The sequence below is a fragment of the Tachypleus tridentatus genome, chromosome 4, assembly GCF_004210375.1.
Source record: "Tachypleus tridentatus isolate NWPU-2018 chromosome 4, ASM421037v1, whole genome shotgun sequence".
Lineage (NCBI taxonomy): Eukaryota > Metazoa > Arthropoda > Merostomata > Xiphosura > Limulidae > Tachypleus > Tachypleus tridentatus.
The window spans coordinates 41,143,026-41,162,433 of NC_134828.1; the positions used below are offsets into that span (position 1 = coordinate 41,143,026).

General features: G+C 31.3%; 1 protein-coding gene across 6 annotated transcripts in view; it reads left to right on the top strand.

Moving 5' to 3' along the window:
• The window catches only part of LOC143248930 (pecanex-like protein 4), a 77,659-nt gene that overhangs the window by 11,646 nt on the left and 46,605 nt on the right, over window positions 1-19,408 (top strand). For all 6 annotated transcript variants that reach the window (XM_076497934.1, XM_076497939.1, XM_076497937.1 and 3 more), the window contains exons 5-9: window positions 2,896-3,014; window positions 5,139-5,549; window positions 7,564-7,673; window positions 15,707-15,941; window positions 18,617-18,756. In XM_076497934.1, coding sequence (XP_076354049.1) covers window positions 2,896-3,014; window positions 5,139-5,549; window positions 7,564-7,673; window positions 15,707-15,941; window positions 18,617-18,756 — 1,015 coding nt within the window. The remainder of the gene's footprint in view (window positions 1-2,895; window positions 3,015-5,138; window positions 5,550-7,563; window positions 7,674-15,706; window positions 15,942-18,616; window positions 18,757-19,408) is intronic.

A 19,408-nucleotide genomic window follows, 5' to 3' on the forward strand; every position in this document is an offset into this window, starting at 1 on the left:
AGTAAAAATGTGCATTGGTTATATTTAAGAATTTTATTAAATTTTGTAATTTTTGTAAATTATGAATTTTTTGTGTATATGCTCATTCATGTTTTCCATAAAAAAACTTGCTTATTTTTAGATAATATTACAATGTAAAATTTAAGGACAACAAGTGACTTGTTGATTAATTTATGTTGTCTTAACCACTACTAAAAAAACTGAAAAACTAAAAAAAAAAAAAAAAAGAGAAAACAATACTAAGCCAACCCATAACATTTAGATATTTATCAACTCTTTTAAGTGCAGTGCATCCACCATATGTGAAGGCATACATTCAAATGGTGAACTACTCTTAGAAAAGTAATTTTTAGCCAAAAATGACTCCTACTATGCCAAAATTTATATTTGTGTCACCTTGTACTACCATTTCCACCATTTATATGGTGAATGAACACTTTTTCATGATTGAGTTGTTTTTTGTTAAATGTCTGTTTTTGATAGTTGTTGTAAAGTGTACAATTCACTCCCCCATTTCTACTTTTTAAGCCCATTTTCAGTTCAGTAGATGAGTTAAAGGGAAGTGTTTTCTCAGATGCTAATCATGAATCACAGTAGTGGTTCAAAATAGGGAGTGAAAGGAATTGCACAAAATCTCAATAAAATGTTTAGGCAAAAAGCACCTTAACAATTAAGTTTCAGTGTAAACAACACTTTAAAACCTTTATTATTGACTGCTAAGGGTTTACACATAAAAATCTATAAAAAACATGCATGTTAGACTTACAAGGAAAAGAAACTCTTCTAAAAATGGCTTATTTATAATTCTTTGTATTATTATTATTATTCTTTTGATAGTCTACAAAAAAAGCAACTTGTTATTGCACTCAAACCTTTTGTAGAATACTAAATAAGATACTGTGAATGTTGTAGGGATATTGGAAAATCAGTTTGTTTCTTTTATGTTCTCTATAAGCTAAAAAAGCATCATAGTTTTAGTGTAAACGATATTATCATTACTCCTTGAAGGTAGCTTTGTTACAAATGTATGGGATTCTTTTAAAAAACCTTAAATACAAAGTGAAGCAGGTATTAGCAGCCAATAATGGATGAATGTTAGGTGATTTTAATGTGTAGACAGATACTTAATGATTTGTACACCATAGAATCTGTGTCTTCAGGGAAGTCACTACCTATATTGTGTATGAAGTGAAGGAGTAAAAGAATCAATGTACATAATTTTGAATTTTAATTTTATTGCACACATTTGTAGAATAATTGCTTTAAAAGACCTGAAGTGATGTTTTATTTGAAAAGGCTGCTAAATGTATATAGAGCTATAAATGCTCACTATATCCTTAAACAACTCTCCATCAGCAGGTTAACATTTTATATCTCAAATTAATGTGATCAAATAACCAAAAAGTAAAGTTAATCATTGTGAACTGTATGAGCTTGCTACTAGTTATGTTTGTTATAATTAGAATTTATAAAGTCAGCTACCATATTAAGTAATCCTTTACATATTGTTGTTGAGCACATAAAAAGTCAACAAACAAGATAAACAAAAAATTGTGAATTTAAAATTCTGCAAATAGAGATTATGAAAAAAAAGTAAGCAAACAAGGCTGGAGATACTACAGACACTGCTCACATCAAACTACAAGTCCCTATTTTGACTCCAACAAATGTCATTTTAGGTAACAGCATGGAGCTAAAATGTAAAGTAGATGTTTAACATAGTTGTAATTTGTAGAATTTATACATTACAGTCAAATCTGAAAGATAAGAAACATACAAACTGCAGATATGCACAATGGATGCAAAATAGATGCATCAAGAATATATTAAAGATACATGCAAAATATGTATGCATATAAGATGACTTGCATATAAACCATTCATCTACATGCAGATAAAAAAATATATTTTGCAAATATACAATGGTATGCAATATGTAAGCAGTTTAATCACTTTACCATGAGTTGCAGAAATATCCTTCTTGCTTGTGACTTAGATTTGTAAAGTATATGCTGTAGAGTGTCTATATATATTACTTCCAGATGTGCTACATGTATTCATGTTTAGTGAGGTTTCTTAGTGCTATTTACACTTGAACAGGTATTCAAAATCATAAATATTTTTGTATATATTTTTGAATGAAAGGGAGAAATAGTATTTCTTATAATAAATCTGTAATATGCTAGTTTCTTGACATCTACTCTAATTGAAAAATAATCAGAAGGGGTGATGGATAACTTAATTTTTCAATATGCAATGGAAATAAATATGTATATCTAATCAAACATCCTTAATCTTTGAGCTCAATGAATATCCTTGGTAAAACATCTCCATATTTCAACTCGCATACTAAACCCATTTGTAAAGGTGAGAGCAGATGATGTCAGTTGTGTGGCTAATTTGAGAATGTAAATTAGTATTATAAATTGACTAATGAAGAATAAAATTAACTTAAGTTACATAAATTACTGCTTCTTGTGTATGTTAATTTATACACAGACTGAATATATAACATTATGTTCTATGACACTTTTATATTAGTGTAATTTGAATGACTATTTTGCATAAATTAGCAGCTAGTATATATAAATTGTGGCTGATTATAAATAATAAGATTACCATCTAAATATTCTTTGTATACAAAATAAAGAAAAAATTTAATGTTGTCTTAAGGAATAAAAACTAGTACGTGTGGTCAAATTATGCACAATTCAGATGATAACCTGGTCAGTCATATATTCTACCAAAAGAACTGTTTGCAGACAAATACAAAAGTTTTATAATTTTGTTTGAAGTATGTTAACTAATGAGAAGTACTAAATTTATTTTTTAGTCATAAGTTATTTAGTTTTTGTAATATCCTTTGTGCATTATACTGTACATTTACTCTTACAGCTTATTGGCCATTCTGATATTGAGCATTATAGAGGTTATCATTGTCTACTTTCTCAAAAGCTGGGAAGCTATTGTTTTGTTCGCCTCATCATTTGGATTTCTCTTGAGCACAGACCTTGGTTAGTGTTACAGATAAAGAATATTTAATAACATTTGCTTTTGGAGATTGCTTTAGAAAACTATATATATAATATATATAAATTAAATTGAAATGCCATAGAAGTAGAAATTTTGTATTTAGTGAGGAAGGTAATTGTTGGACTGATATCTCTGATTTATGACTTCATATTTGAAAGTAAATGAATGAAATATTTCTTCTAAAACCTTTTCTAGGTTGTTAAAACTTATTTAATTCTATCAAATAACTTTTGTTTTAAGTAGAGAGTTATTTCTTTGACTATGTAATGTTGATATTACTGTTAGTTTGAATATTGTGAAATATTGTTATAGGGTCATTTAAAGTGACACTAATAATTATTAGTAATTTTGAGCTCCAGTCCTTTAGTCTTGAAAACAGAATTCCAAACTTATAAAACATTCAACTACATCATGAACATCCTCAAGACATACAGTTTAGTGTGTTTTAAACACTTGTTTGAGTTATAGTACTTTGTCATTTCCCCTTTAAAATTTTATAACCATACCATCTGTAGCTTCACTGTAGTGGTTGGAATAATGTAATAGTATAAAAACAAAATATAAGTTAGCAAGATGTACACATATTCAATGGCTAGGTTAGCATTCTTTTGAAACGATGAATATTTCTTGTCATTTTATGGCTTCTATTTAGTTGTTTAATTATATATATTTTTTAAAAAAAGATTAACTGCATAAAGATGTTATATATAATAAATGCATGAAAATGTTGTTATTCTTGTGATATAAACTGAAGTATTTAAGAAATGTGATCATGTATTCTCTAAAAAATTAAGCTTTATACATAGGTATTGTGAAATTGCTGGCTTTATAAAGTAGTTTATAAATAGTGTACTTGAAAGCAAAAATAGACCTTTCTGCCTACACTGAGAAAATTGGTGGTTGACAATAATTTTCAGCTTATGAACATGATCCTTCTATACATTACTCATCTAAAGTTTTACAGTTTCTTTTTTTATCATTAAAGATATAATTAATATAGGCTCCTTCCTAAACCAGAAGCACCTCAGTGGCAGAGATCAACATAAAAAAGCTGAAATTATCCAATTTAGTGGAACTTGTACAAGATGTAGCATACAATGAGATATGATGTTTACATTTACAGTTTTCAAATCAGACAAAAATTAACTGAGCACATCATCACTAGATGTAATATTTGTGTAACTGATGAGTCTGCTGTGTGAACATTCTTCTTCCCTAACTGTCATTGCATCTATTTTTTAGTATAAAGCCTAATAGATCTTCAGCAGATAGCTCTGGCCACCACTGACCATAGCTGGAACTTTCTTATTCTTTGGCATATCAATATTTCCTTGATTACCTGCATGCTTAAGTTTCCAAAATATTTGATTTTCAATGTGTGCTGCTTCCGTGGATGTGATTGTAATATACTTTTGGACAGCTTTTGTTGAGGCAAAGCCATCTATCAAGTCCAAAAAATTCTGTGAAATGGCTTGTAGTAGCTTTCTGACATATTATAAAATCAATAACAAAGTCTTTAATTTTAAATGGATAAGGAAAAAGTTCCATGATGTGGTTTGAGAATCAAAAAAGAGAATTTGTGTGTGTGTGTGTGTGTGTGTAACTTTTTCTGATGAGGTTACATGTATGGACACTGAAACCCTGTGATGTTGTGACCACTTATAACTCATGATAAAGTTATCTTATGGATTCTATATATATGTATATATAAGGATTAGCATTTTTCATACTTTACAACTGTGTATGCCTTCAAGAGATAATTACTAGAACTTCTTGTTCTTTGTGCTGTCACCCAAAAATACCACATTGCCTCTGGTTGAGGGAAATATTTTGTGTTAAAAGAGTATAAATTGTGAAAAGTAAAAATGAAAACCATTAACTTTGTTGTGATATTTGTTTTTGTTATGTAACTAGCACTTGATAATACATTAAAGGTATACCTACAGATATAGAAAAAATATTCTGAAGGAAAACTATCATGTAATTAAAAATTGTGCATTAGGAAACAGCTGATGTTTTTAAGTAATATCTGTTGTAATTTATGTATTATGTATGCTTGCCATCTGAAAACTATGTACACTACAGTATCTTCTTCTTCTGTATAGGATCTCTGGTTGTTTGGGTGAAACATAACCTTCCAAAGAAATGTCAGGATCAGATGGGATTATTATGCTCATCTCCAGTGAGAAATGAAAACAGTTTAAGAAAGTGGAAGTTACTTACTGATGTAGCACATTTGTGCTTATTGGTTGCTTTAGCTCTAATTGCAGTCTGTCCTCATATTATAAATATCTGTGAAAGTATCATCAGTAAAATCTGGAAACATATGGGATATGTGTTTTTGGTTCTGTTCATCTTACAAAAGATTTTAAGTAACTCACAATCTATATATACCTTTGGAGGAGTATTTAGAAATAAACTATTTCCAGCAGACATAAATGACTTGGAAAAGTTTCAAAAGAAGAAAAAGAAACTTGTGGGTTTTCGGATCTTGCGATCGTTACTCTTGAAACTTTGTAAGTTGTGTGTGTGTGACAGAAGTAATTTTAACAAAGTGTTTACTTATTAAAAGTTTTTGTACACTTTAACTGAAATAGAATTTTCATTTATTTAGACTTTCTTGTTATTTATCTATAAAAGTATCGCAGATGGACTTCAGTCATAAGTATATGCAATAATTTTAAAACTTAGAGTGGTATTTCGATAAAGGGGTAGTACTCATTATGTAACTGTTAGCTGTGTGATTAAGAAATTTGTAGAAAATGAACTTTAAAGCATAGATATTAGTAAGAATAGGTTGTTTAAAAGGAAGATTGAATTATGAAGGTTGTGATAAAAATTAATCTTTCTCAGATTAGTGTGCACCTTTCAGATGATGAGTGCACACTTGCATTTCAAATTTTACAATTAAAAAAAAAATTCTAGCTGTTTGAATAATTGTGTAGAATTGATGTTATGGTGCTCTGTAACACTTGTTTAGAGAAATTTACAAATAAAAGAAAATTTCCAAACTTAAATTTATTTAGAGTTTTAATGAGCACTGGTCTCTTAACAACATACTTGTTGCTTTTTTTTGTTTATATGTTATTTGGCCATCTCAAAGTTATGTTAATATTTCCTAAGAAACTATCATTTATCAAGAACGTAACTGTCAAGGTTTTGTTTCTTATGAGATTTTACTTCTACTTTTGTGATTTTATTAATTCTCAGAGTACCTTACAAACTGATTAGTACACTGGAATGAGTGGCAACTGCTTATGGAAAAAAACACCTATGGTTACCAATGCAGAGATGCCAACCATTATGATTTTGGTGTATACATTACGACTATACGCTCATACAGACAAATATTACAACTTGTTGCAGCTCCAAAATTATTATATTTTATATAGGCTTATATAATAAAGTGATAAATTGTTCCCCCAGGGGTTGAAAGAGGTGAAAAGAAAATTTTTAGTGAGATACAAATAAATTTTGATAATAAATAAAAGACATAGTCCAAATGGCTACTTGCGATAATCATGTTTGTGCTTGAAATAATAAAAAATATTTGTATCTCCAACATCTACCAGTAGTTTGAGTGCGGTGCTTCTCCATACTGGGTACGTGGGGGAATCCATAGTTTCGTCATCAGTGCTTGTTAGCCAATCAGCGCTCACGTAGATGGGTATTTCTCATTTTCTAAGTGGCATAGAAACACCAATGCAATCGTTCACAAGATGGAAAAAAAGAGGCCTTGTTAACCAGATTGTCTTGTTTCTGGCAAATCTAAAAGGACTAAAACTGTGAAAGGGCTCTGTCTACAATCATTATGCTCAGTCATTTGAAATAGTTAGCATTTCTGCCAATGGTAAAATCTGCATGCAGCCATTCCATCAGTAAGAACCAGGGATAAACAACTAATCACAACACATTCTTCACAATCCATCATGATACAATGAAAGACTTACAACAGCTGACACACACACTGATATTTTTCTGTAACAAGTAGTTGCCATTCATTCTATTATAGTCATCATGAATACTTTGCCCAAACAATGTGTTGGAAATTAAAACTCTTCAGATAAATATAGAGTAAGTAAAATGGTGTAAGAAGAAAGACATAGTGTGAAAGGATAATTCATGTTCATTACAGACCACAAAGAGGTCTCTGGGATTTCACTAGATAGTAATAAGAATAGTGCTGTTTGATCCTTTTTTTTGTAAAAAAATCAGCATTTAGAACTTGTCTCAGTTAGTGCTTTTTCTGTGGTTTATGTTGATCATAGATTATCTTTCTCATTCTGTCTTGCACCTACAGATTTGAAAAAGGGCTTAATGTGGACTGTGAAACATTGTCCCAGCACATAGTAAAATGGCAGGAAATATCTGTTAAAATTCCAAAAAAGCAATATCAAATAAAAGAACCTTAAGAAAGTTACATATTAAGGATAGTGAATGTGTGATTAAGTATAATTTTATTTTTACTGATAAAATATTATAGAATACAATGAATCTGACTGTGAAACAACATGTTTGATGTTTCATCAGGTGTTCCACTTCTTATGGTTTTCTATTTGTCAGTCTTGGGTTACCAAAACTGGATCAACAGATCTGAAAAACTTGTGTTTTCTTTTGCAGTTGTTCGTGCCTTCCGAGTAGTAAGTTGCTTACTTGATATTTTCTGCTTGCTGTAAAGGTGAATTTGGAGTTAATTTCAGAATTTATTCATATTATATATAAATAGCCTTTACTGTAAAAACATTTCGGATATTGTGTTAAACTGCAATATGTTTTAACATACAGGTGATTTTGCTTTTGAAGCTGTAATCTATCCAAATGAATTTACATCTTGTACTTAAGAATATAGTAGTTAACTGTTTTAGTTTCATCAGTTACACAGTGCTTGATTTTGGATTATTCTTTTAAGTGTATTTATAGTTTTTAGTCAGACTTGAGTGTACAAAGTGGAGAACTATTTTAGATATTAGAATTCATTTTGTATAGTCTGAGATTTATCCATGAAAATAATATTATAGTTATTGTTGTATATAAGTAAGTAATTTATAAAAGTGTGTGCTATTTAGATATGGTATTCACCATTCTTTACAGAACAAGAAGTTATTACATCACAGTACCACTGAGAGGATTTTTGCACATGTCTATAACTTTCATTTGAACTTCCATTCTTACATGTATTAATGTAAAGTGTGCCAGCCTATGATGTAATCATCATCAGACTATGGTTTTCCACAAACAGGAGGGTGGTACATCTACCATCAACACTAGCATTACAAGTGAAGCTTGTTCTCTTCATTGACACTGGCTGTTTTAAGTCCTGTTTTTTTTTTTAATTAAATAATTTTAAATTTTTATTATTACTAATAATATGTTCTTTTCTGCTTTGGTTTCTTTAATATGAGAATGAATTATATATTAACTTTGAAACATTTCAGTTAGAACTTTGATTTAAATTAACTTCAATCTGACTTTTCCATTTAATCAAACTTGTATTTTGAGATGCATATTTCAGTATCTTTAATGATGTGTTTTGACATTATGATTAGTGTTGTAACAAACCTTATGGATTTCATTAAGTGCTATACAATTTTGTCATTATATCTATGACACATTTACTGTAGACATATCAAGCTGTTGTTTATTCAAAGAAAACATAGGTGATTTCATAGGTTTTCTGGATTAAGAGTTCATGTTTCCATGTTTTACTCTATTCCAAAGTCATGACACTTCTCAACAAAGGTCATTCAATACTGTGATAGTGAGTGAAGGCACTCTGATGGTTAGTGATGTTACTTCCATTATATGCTAGGTGTTTTCTTCCATTCTTGTCTCAGGTCCAGGAATTCCAACCTTCTTCTGTCACTGTTACTTTAACTAAGCCTGCTTCATCTTTAGTGGATTTTGACAAACGTTTCTACACCTAGTTTTACTTTTGATTTTCCCTCCCAATGAAGATCAGGTAATTCCATCTTTGACCTTCATGTGCTTGGAGTACATAATTATGTGTCAGTTGGTTTTGCAGAATCATAGATTTTCTTTATCTTTTACTCAGTTTTTTTCCTATCTGTCTATACTTCATCTTTCTTTAAAGGCTTTACATCATAACTCTTTTGGGATTATTGGGAAAACTTGTACATACCTATATTCCATCTTGTTCTTGATTTTTTCTTCCCTTGTGTCTCAATTAACTTTGTTTCTGGGATATACTTGTTGAGGTGCCTTATTCTCTGATATTTTTGTTCTTCAGTCTTCTCAGGGACCTTTTTATTGTACCATTCTTTGTGATGAGATTACATGGGATATTTACTTTTTCTTAAAATCTGCTCATCAGCAGACTTCTCTGTTTACTTTGGTTTCTTGGTTTTTTGAACAAGGGAGCCTCACCAGTTTCTCATCCTGTACAATCTACTGGGGTCAACCCTTTCTTGGTCCTAGTCCTCTTTTTGTTGTCAGTGTTCCCATCCTACTCTGAAGGTGAGCTATCATGGGTTTTCTAGGCACCTTGTTTCTGGACTCATCTCTGACCTTTGATGCAGTAGGAACTCAGCTAGAACACTAATGATTCATCATAACTTTACAAAAAAATTGTTTGTAATGAAGGGCAATACCACTATTATTGACTATATTGGTAAATTTATGATTTCTTTCAGTATTTGAGCTCTTTTGAAATATGTATGAAAATGTCATGTATGGTTGAAATGTAGAAGTCATGAATGCCAGTTTCTAGAGTATTACAAAAAACCAACGAAAGCCATCTGTGTAGCAAAGACACTATGTTAATCAAGTGTCTAAACTGTAAAATTAATTAAATTAGTTCATTTAAGAAACTTGTCAAATTTATGTGATAGATACCTTCTTTAGATGTCTTTGATGTTTTCTCCACATACAAGTTTGTGTGCCTGTTTTTTGCTATCTTCGTTTCATTCACAGAAATCATTTTGTTCTGTTCACAGCCCTTCTCTTTGGGTTAGTTATGGAGTTTGTATGTTTTCAGTTAGGCCTGATGGGTTTTTTTAGAAGTTACATTCTGTAGGCCTTCTTTTTCATTACTCTTTGGACATTCGGCTTTTACTTTCCAAATCCATTGTAGCATCCAGAGTTGTGGCTTGGCTTCGTCTTGTAAAGTTATCTTATTGAGGTAGTTGTTTCAGCTTTCCAACACAGTTTTGACCCACATCCAGTTTCTCATTCACTGAGATGTTTTTCTGAGTTTGTATATGGGGCAGTTTCAGCCTTCTCTGTTATGTCTTTGAGGCATGGAGCTTCTGATATCAAGACTTTTGTATCTCTTTATTTCCCAACGTTAGAAGATTTGTCTGTTTAGAAAACTCTTATCTTCTCTTGAGTTCTTTATTCCTCTTGAATGTGCTAATATGTATCCCTTTCAGTGGATCCTGGCTGATCCATGTAATATATCAAGAGACCTATATTTTCCTCTCTTGTGTGTTTTTTTCATTCTTTGTACTTCTTTTGTTGTGGTGACTCATTCAATTCTATACAACCTTGGATATCCTGTTCTGCCACATTACCTAGATGAACATCTGTTTGGAACCATTTAGTGGTAAGTTTGAGGGCATATAATGCTCAAACATTTGTGTTTTTTCATTCTCTTAATGGAGACAACACAGGTGGCACACTGTGTAGCTGCGTGTGTGTTTGAAAACAACCAGACAAATCCTGGCTGATACCTTCATTTAGAAAGGATGCAATTCTTTACACGTTCTACATTTTGGAGTGGTCTTTGTATAACACTGTCTTCAAGACGTTGGCTACTCAATAAGCTTGTCTTTATCTTCTGAATCAACTGTTTGATCTTATTACCATGATTTATTTGTACACCTCTGGTTTTTTTTTGTTATCCACCAACAGGGAGATATTTACTTTGTTTTCCTTGCAGGTCTCTGTATATCACCATTTTCAAGTTATTGGTTGCTCAATAAGCTTACTATCGTCTTCTGGCTCATATGTCTAGTCTTGTTATCATGATCCATTTGTACACCTCCTCTTTTGTTTGATTTTTTTTTATCTACCAGTTGAGAGGAACTTGCTCTCTGTTTTATCTTACAGGAAACTTTCTCTTTTGGGTCCATAACTGCCACATTTGGTTTTCTGATTGTGTTTAAGTAGCTTAGACTCTGACATGAAACTGTCTTGCTTAGAGTGAATGCTTCCCATAGTAACCTCTTTATCCTCTGTTGTTTTCAACTGATAAGACAAATTATTTTTCTCTATTCTGTTTCTTACTGTGTAGTCTGTGATAGATTAATCTACCTTAACTTATGGGTTACCACAGTTTTATCTAGAACTTTAGATAATTTTCTTCTTTTCATCAAAAGTCCAGACAGGTGGGTTCAATTATTTTAGAACACTTTTTGACAAGACCAGTTATTCTCCTCATCTCTGTTAAATTGTGGAACTCACTTTAGATATTTCCCATTATGGTTAAACTAACATTCATGCAGTTTGACTTCATTTTCACAAAATTAACTCTTTCTTACTTCAGTTAACTTTTGTTCATTACCACAGCTGTATCCATAGCTTCAGATAACTTTTTCCTCAAAAGTTCATACAGGTTAGTTCAGTTACTGTAGGACCCAGTTGACAAGAAATATTATTTTCTGTTTCTATGATATAGCTGTAAAACATCACAAAAATTACGTGTTAAGACTAATCACTCATATGCATGCTAACCTCATATTTTCCTCTGCTATCTTGACTTGTGCTTGCTTGGTTGTCTATGTGCGTGTTTGTATGTATTGCTCAACTGAGGCCTTGAACTTTTTACAAACTACAAGACACTGTGATGTAACTATTCACATTGTGAGAAAAACTTAAAGGTTTGTGAAAGATGATATCAAGAATATCTCAACAATTGAACCCTTCCCCACACACAACATTGTACTCTTACTAAGTTGTGTAACAAAATTTGTCATAACTATTACTATTAAAATAATTAACTTCTAACACTCTTGCTATGAAAATTAAATATTCATTAAATATTAAATTACTAAACGAACTAAATAACAACTGTTAAGTTAAACAGTCTTGTATATCCAACACTTTCAAACTCCTCTCAACACCTAACTTGAACTTTTGATCTTAAGTCCAACACTCTGCAGCTCTGGCAGTAAATGATCTGGTTCTGGATTGGCCCAATCTCTTTCTCTTTATATATGCCTGTTTTTTTGTTGTTTTTTTTTCAGTTTTTATGGATCTCATTTGATCGTTTTTAGTCAGTTGTCTTCTTCATCCAGTTCTTGTATGCTGAAATTTGTTTAGTTTTTTGGACTTTCCTATTCTCTGTTTGAATCATTGATGCATGTTTTTACATGAAACTATATTTTCTTCTTCTCCTCTCTTGTGGGAGCTGTCACTCTGACATTTTTACCTTTTACATCTTCTGCTTATTTATCAAAGATAAAGTTTAATATTATTTTTGGACTGCTTTTTCCTCCTCAAAACATGGGCTGCTTGAGAGGGTGATTAGGATTTCCAAGTCATCTTCTTTCATTTTGACCAGTTGGTTATTATACCTCATCTGGCTAGTTTATTATTCTATGGGTGAAGACACTTTCAACCTTTTCATTCTCCTTTCATCAAGTTTGTTGTTGTACTGCTTCTTATGCCTCTAGCCATTAACCCCATGATCTACTTACAGTGTAAGTAGGTACATAACTCTTCTGAATGTTCTTTGTAAAAATGAAACCAATTGATGAAATACTTTTAAATTGACTTGCATAATCCTAAGATTTATGTTGTTTTAGAAAAATAAGATATTTAATTCTATCTACTATTTGTAATAAAACATTCATTATTTTTATACAGTTATTTGCACTCAGACTCTGAATAGTTTACATGCAATATGATTTTAATTTTGAGTATAAAAAAACTTTCTTACTACAGTTTTCATTTGTATAATCTTTAGAATTTTCTAAATGAATATCAAATGTTTTTTAAAGTAAATGTTAATATTTTATTTTTTATTTCCTCAATTAATCATTAACTCTAGATATTATCATCAACATGCATTGCAATGAAGTGTTTAAATTTAAGAAACGGAAATATGTACAAACTTTTTTAATTTTTGTAGAATACTTTTGAATCTTCATTTTCTGATGAGCACAATTTCACACTTTTATCTTTTCACTTGTAGTTTATTTTAAATTTTCCTTTCCAGTTCTATGTCTTTTATTCATGATGAAGGTATGCCAACCTGTCCCCACAGTGTTCTATAATTATTATAGAGCACAGGTCATCCATAATTTTTTTTCACTTCACACATGTGAATGACACCATCTTGCCAAAACATTTCCACAAGTCAAACTATGTCAGATTGAAGGTATATAATCATAAAACTTTCTGATATGCATTTTTAAACACAAATAATACATAACTAATTAAAATATAAATGTAAAACCTAAATGCTATCTATTTAGCAAACTAATACATACAAGGCGAGAAACACTTACTAGGCACCACTCCTCGAGAGTATTGGACGAAGCTTCTTTCCTATCTAATGCTACAAATCCATATTCTGGTTTTGTCAGGCCAGAACTGAATAGTGTGAAATTTACTCTTTCTGTTGGTTATAAGAATTGCCATTCAATTTTAAAGTTTAAACTGTCACTTAGCAACACAGCTTTGACTTTGCAAGTGGTGTGACTGACCTTAAGCATAGAAATATTGAAGTGTTAAACCCCCATTGAGAAATTCTTGGAAATTTTCCAAATGGTAATGAAAGACAGATGGAACTGTAATTTGACTTTTAATGTTGACAGTCTACATTATTTTCTCACAGTATCATGTATAACAGCTTAAAGATTAAGACTTGTGATCATGAGCAGATTACATGACAACAAAAACTGCAGTTTTAATTGCTGTTTTAAATGTTACCTTTCAAATTAAAGGAATATACCTTGATTGTTATAACTTAAACTTTTGTATTATATAAGTTTTAATAGTAATTCCCTTAAATAAATTCATATTAAAGTGATTTAATTTTGAGTATAACTTGGTAACATGAGCAGAAGGTGTTTAAAAATAGTACCAGTGTTACAGGGTTAATGTTCCATGGATGAAATCTTTATGACAATAATTACACCACCTGGTGGTTTTGTCTTTCTTCATTTGGATTATCCACTCCAAATATTGGTTTCATCTTCATCCATTTGCCATTCTCTAATTTTGACAGACTCTCAGAAGGTGAATTTTTAATTTTTTCTTTTTATAGGTTTCACAGCCTTTTCACTCAGACTTTGTGTCTTTACTGCCACATGGTCAATATTTCCTTACAGAGAACTACTTCTCTCCTGAATTCTGAGGTACATTTTTATTTCAAGTGGGTTTTTCGTCATCAAGAATTGCTTCTCCTGAATTCTGTGTTGAGTGGGGAACAACAGTGTTAAACCCTTATTATTTGCTGCTGAGATAGTAATTCCTGCAAGAATGTTTTATCAATATATATGTATGTGTGTGTTTATAAGTTTATATATTTTACCTTCCTTATCACACTTCAAAATAAAAAAAGAAGAAAAAGACAGCATCAGTTTTGAGCTTGCTCTCACATACAGTTAACACCTACTCTTTTTGTTCATGATAACACATTGTACAGTCTGTCAGTGTTAGACTGTAAGCTAATGACAGAAAATTACACATTATTCCATTCACTTCTCTAGTGTTGTCCTCTATGGTAATGGGAGAACTGTTGCTTTCCTAGTTCCAAGCTGTAGAGAATGTCAACACAGAGAGTTTCCCTTGAGAGATATGAGACTCAAGTGTATGCAGTCATCAATTAGAAGTAGCATTGGGGTGTTATACAAAAGTGTAGTAGAGGCCACCTCACTACACTCCAAATCAAACTATTCCTGTTGGTTAAAATGGCTGAATGAGTCTTGTGTTCATTGTCAGGTGTAGGTCTGGGTTACTTCCTCCCTGTACCTGCTTCTTCTGTTATATTTTTCACTTAATTATTTCTTTCGTATTGTACAGACTGACTTATTGCCCAAGCCACGGTACACACTCATACTCGGTTAACTGCCAAATAAATGGTGGCTGCTGAGCAATCTTATATTCTGTGAATGTATGCAACACTTTAGCACCATTTAAAATATTTTTTAAAATGCACTCTCACCTGGTCTTTTCACAATCTAATAAATATGAGATTTTAATTTTTTCTTTGGAGAGATGAGCACAATTTTTTAAAAATTAACACTTTCCTTTCCCAACAATATATATAATTCATACAGACACTGACCTTTCTGCAGAATTTCTCATCTGTCTCCATTTCTGGTATGTGTTTATTTTGCTTAGTAAATAATGAATCTTTTTTTTTAGTTCTAATGCTTGCAAAGTTTACATGTGTCATCCTACTTTTGGTAGAAGGTCATAGTCTAATGATAAAGTGCATTATAAGGTGATACTATTCATGTTAATACATTAAGGGGAGTGAATTTTATTGAGTACTTGTGGCTGGCTTAATCTTCTCAGCAGTGACATGAAGTAATAAACTATGCTTTTGCAAAAAGGTGAATAACTCAAATACGTTTCCAGGTAAGGCAGATATTAACTATATTATTTAGTTTCATTTTTTTGGCATACAGTAAGACTACCAAAAGATATTATAGTATTCTACCTTACCAGATGTATTTTTTATATCTGCTACTTATATTTACAGATATGGCAACACACAGAGAATGGTCTTTTTGAACTTACCATTGTACATCTTGTTTACCAGAGTTTGAGGCCTTCCATGCCATCCAACATACCTATACTAATAGTTTTTTTGTTAGCTGGGATGGTACGAGATAGACTGTATAGATTCTGGCATCAGATGTACCTTGTTCTTGTTCTAATGGTGACCTCTGTTAGTCAACCTAAACAGCGATTAAAATACGGCTGGCTTCTTCTGTGTAAGTTACAGTTAACCAAACTACAACTGTATGATAAAATTTCAGTAGATATTTTTATTATATGATTTGTATTTTCATAATAATAAAAAAAAGTTTGAAATCTTTTCATATAAATATCTGAAATATTTGTGCAAGCCTGGCCTAATGATCAGATTGCTAGGCTGTAGCATATGAGGTGAAAGATTTGAGTTGTAACATGCTTCTTAATATGCACTACACTTTTAGCTGTGGAGACATTGTAAGTGTGGCAATGCTTTTCTGTTTAGAAAAGATGTATTTGTGGTGGTAACTGTCGATTGAGTGCATTTCCTTTAGTTAATAGTTCTAAATTATGAATAGAAATGTGGTTAGATCTTAGGATTCTTCAATCCTGCTTTTTAACTCTTATATGAGGATTGTTATATTGAAAATATTAAACATCTCTTGGGAAAATAATGTTTTTTAATTGAAGTTTCATACTTGAAAGAAAATTTATTGTATAAGCAGAAGCGTTGATATAGTATTTTCTAATTACATTTTAAGGATGGGTAGAATTTTTGTTAATTGAAGAGAACAATAAGCACTTTGCATTTGAGATTGCGGTCATGCTTGTGCATGATAATGCCCATAAGTTTTGTTTTAAATATATTATTAATTGCTCATGTAAATGTGTCCTTATCACTTTTTAAAATCATACAACTTTAGTTATTTATCACACATGATGAGAGGTATTTTCCTCTAGTGGAATTTAAAAGTTCTTACACTTTTCCAGTTCAAAACTACTGGGACACGGTGGACCATGAAGACATCTTCTTGAATGGGTTAATGAAATACAAACAACATATAGAAATGATTATAAAACTATTCAGTTGAAAGTAGGGCAGTGGTGTTTGGCTGGTATAGATGACATGATATTCTCTAATGCGAAACAAAAACAAATGGTAACGAGCTGTTAAAATTGCAGTACATCCTTTTAAATGGGATTTTTCATCCTAACTCCCATTTAGTTGCCAGTACCCAATGTCTGTGATTTTGATTTAGAGAAGAAACAATCAACATGAGTCCTCACACATGTATTATAGATGTATGTCTATATCCCTCCTTCATTTATACTTCATCAGTGTTGTGGGTCACAGCAGAAGTACTTGGTAATGGTTCTCTATTATGCAGACATCTTTGTGATAATGGATGTTTGGCTCCAAGATCAATCTATTAATTTATCATATTAAAATCTGTCCCATTTATGATTTGGGGGTACTACATTTACTTTAGTCTCATGAACTTGAGGTGAAGATGGTCTGATACTTATTTCCTACAACTTTGGAATGTAGTTGATTTTCCGGTAGTAGGATCTTCCTTGCTATCCCCACATGGATGGTGGTACCCAGCAGCTGGATTTTGTTTTGTAATTGACTTACCAATGGTATGATCTTAATCCTACCCCCTGTGTGGATGTCAGTTCCTGGCTGCACAGGTTTTTGGATGTAGTTGACTTGCTGTATACAGTGTGTTGGGCCTTATCACTCTACACCTAGTGGCACATTATTTTTTATTTTTACTTTACTCACTTTTATAATATCTGGGATTGAGTTTCATAAATATTGCATGGTTTGGTTCACTATTAAGCCATAATTCTCTCTCACTTGGATGTGCTTTTCTGTTTCTGTGCCCATATATGTGACATCTTTTTTTGATGGACAGAGAGTATTCCTAATTGAGAAGTGGTGCAGTTTACAATGTGAGATCTTAGAATATGACTACCTCATCTTATGGAGTGCCCTTCAGAAGCTTTTAAAGGATACTTATTTCATTCCCTTGCACTGGTCCTTCCACCTATTGAATATAGGATTCTAGCTGTTTATGTGAGGTCATGTAAGGTACTGTATCACAAATAATAATTTTCCTGTATTAAAAATGTATTACTGATAGGTACTTACCTTTTCTCTCATTTCCCACCTTTCCTTCCCAATGAAAATGGGTACTTCCATTTTCTGCCAAAACTCAAAGTGATAATTTGGTAGAATTGAATAGAGTGAGTTATGTGTATCAAGAGAATATGTTACACTCTTGTTGATGGAGGGTTGGTGCATGATGATTTACATGAGAAATACATTAGAATCGGACCATTTCAACTGAGAGGAGATAAAAGGCTTATGGCATGCATAACAAAAAGTTTTGTACATAAAGGGCAGCGCTGAATAAAAATAGCTATTTATTGAGAGATGTAAGTGCATATTGGAAGTATGGCTTTAAGTTTTGAAGCAAGTATGCTAGCTAAAAATTTTTTATTGCTTGAATATGAAAGTAACATAAAAGTAGTAAAGCATCTAAATGTGTAACAAAATGTCTGAATTTATTTAAGAACACTTTCAAACCAACAAGAAAAAAGAAATATGCAAAGATCAATAAACTGAAAATTTTTGTGTGAATACTGTACTTACAAATAGCAGAGAGAGTTTTTAACTTTAACTTTTCCAAATATGCGTTATTTTTTCCTTGATAGGGTTTTATCTTTTCAAAATTTGATTTTGCTTAAGTATCTTCCATAGTTAATTCTTGATTTAGGAGAAAAATGTTCCCATTTTTGTTCTATCAGTTTAGCAACCTTTATGGTTAAGTAGTTATTTTGGGTTAAATTTATTTTGTAATATATATTCCTGTTGGTGTTTATTAGTTTCAAAATGTTCTCCTGACAGGTCTGGAAATTCTGCTCCTACCAGTAGTGCTGAGCATTTCCCTTACTGCTTCCTTTCTTGCAGCTCCTATAGTACCTCTCTTCACAGTGCCAGTCTTTCTTGTGGGGTTTCCTCGACCACTGAGATTCTGGCCAGAAAAGGTTACAAGTTTTCCATAAAATGGCTTATTTACATAGCTTTGTATTTTGAAATTAATTTTACTCTTTTTGGGGTCAAAACATGTTAAGATATTTAAAGTGTAGGTTAGAGTTACACTTTTGAAAACTTGAAACTGTAATTGTGTTTTGCCTAGCCAAAGATTTATAAATTGTTTGTTAAAAATTTAGTGAAAACAAAATTTGTTTGTCAAATTATTGTGTAAGAAATTTCTTAAACTGTATTTTTAACAATATTGGAACACGTTTCTCAATAGACAACTTTAATAGTGGTTTTCTTTCATTGACAAGATTTCGAGCAAACATCCTTGTAGTTTGTCAGTAACTAGCAGGCTTGAAAAATAGTTTTTGCTGTAAATATTGCCAAGGAAATACAATCATAGTTTTTTTTTAATGTTATTTCTCTCCAAAAGTCAAATTTATTTATTTTATCATTTTCACATTTTCTATTCATTCATTCAATTATAATTTTTGTTACTAAAATTATAACTCTTTTGTTTGTAAGACTTTTATGCAGACACAAGTACATAAGTGATTAATTTCTACATATGTAGCTTTGTGCTGACCATGTCCAGCTTATATACCTTTTGTTTCTGTTGTATTGGAACAGTAGTCAAAAAATGTTCTAATAATATTT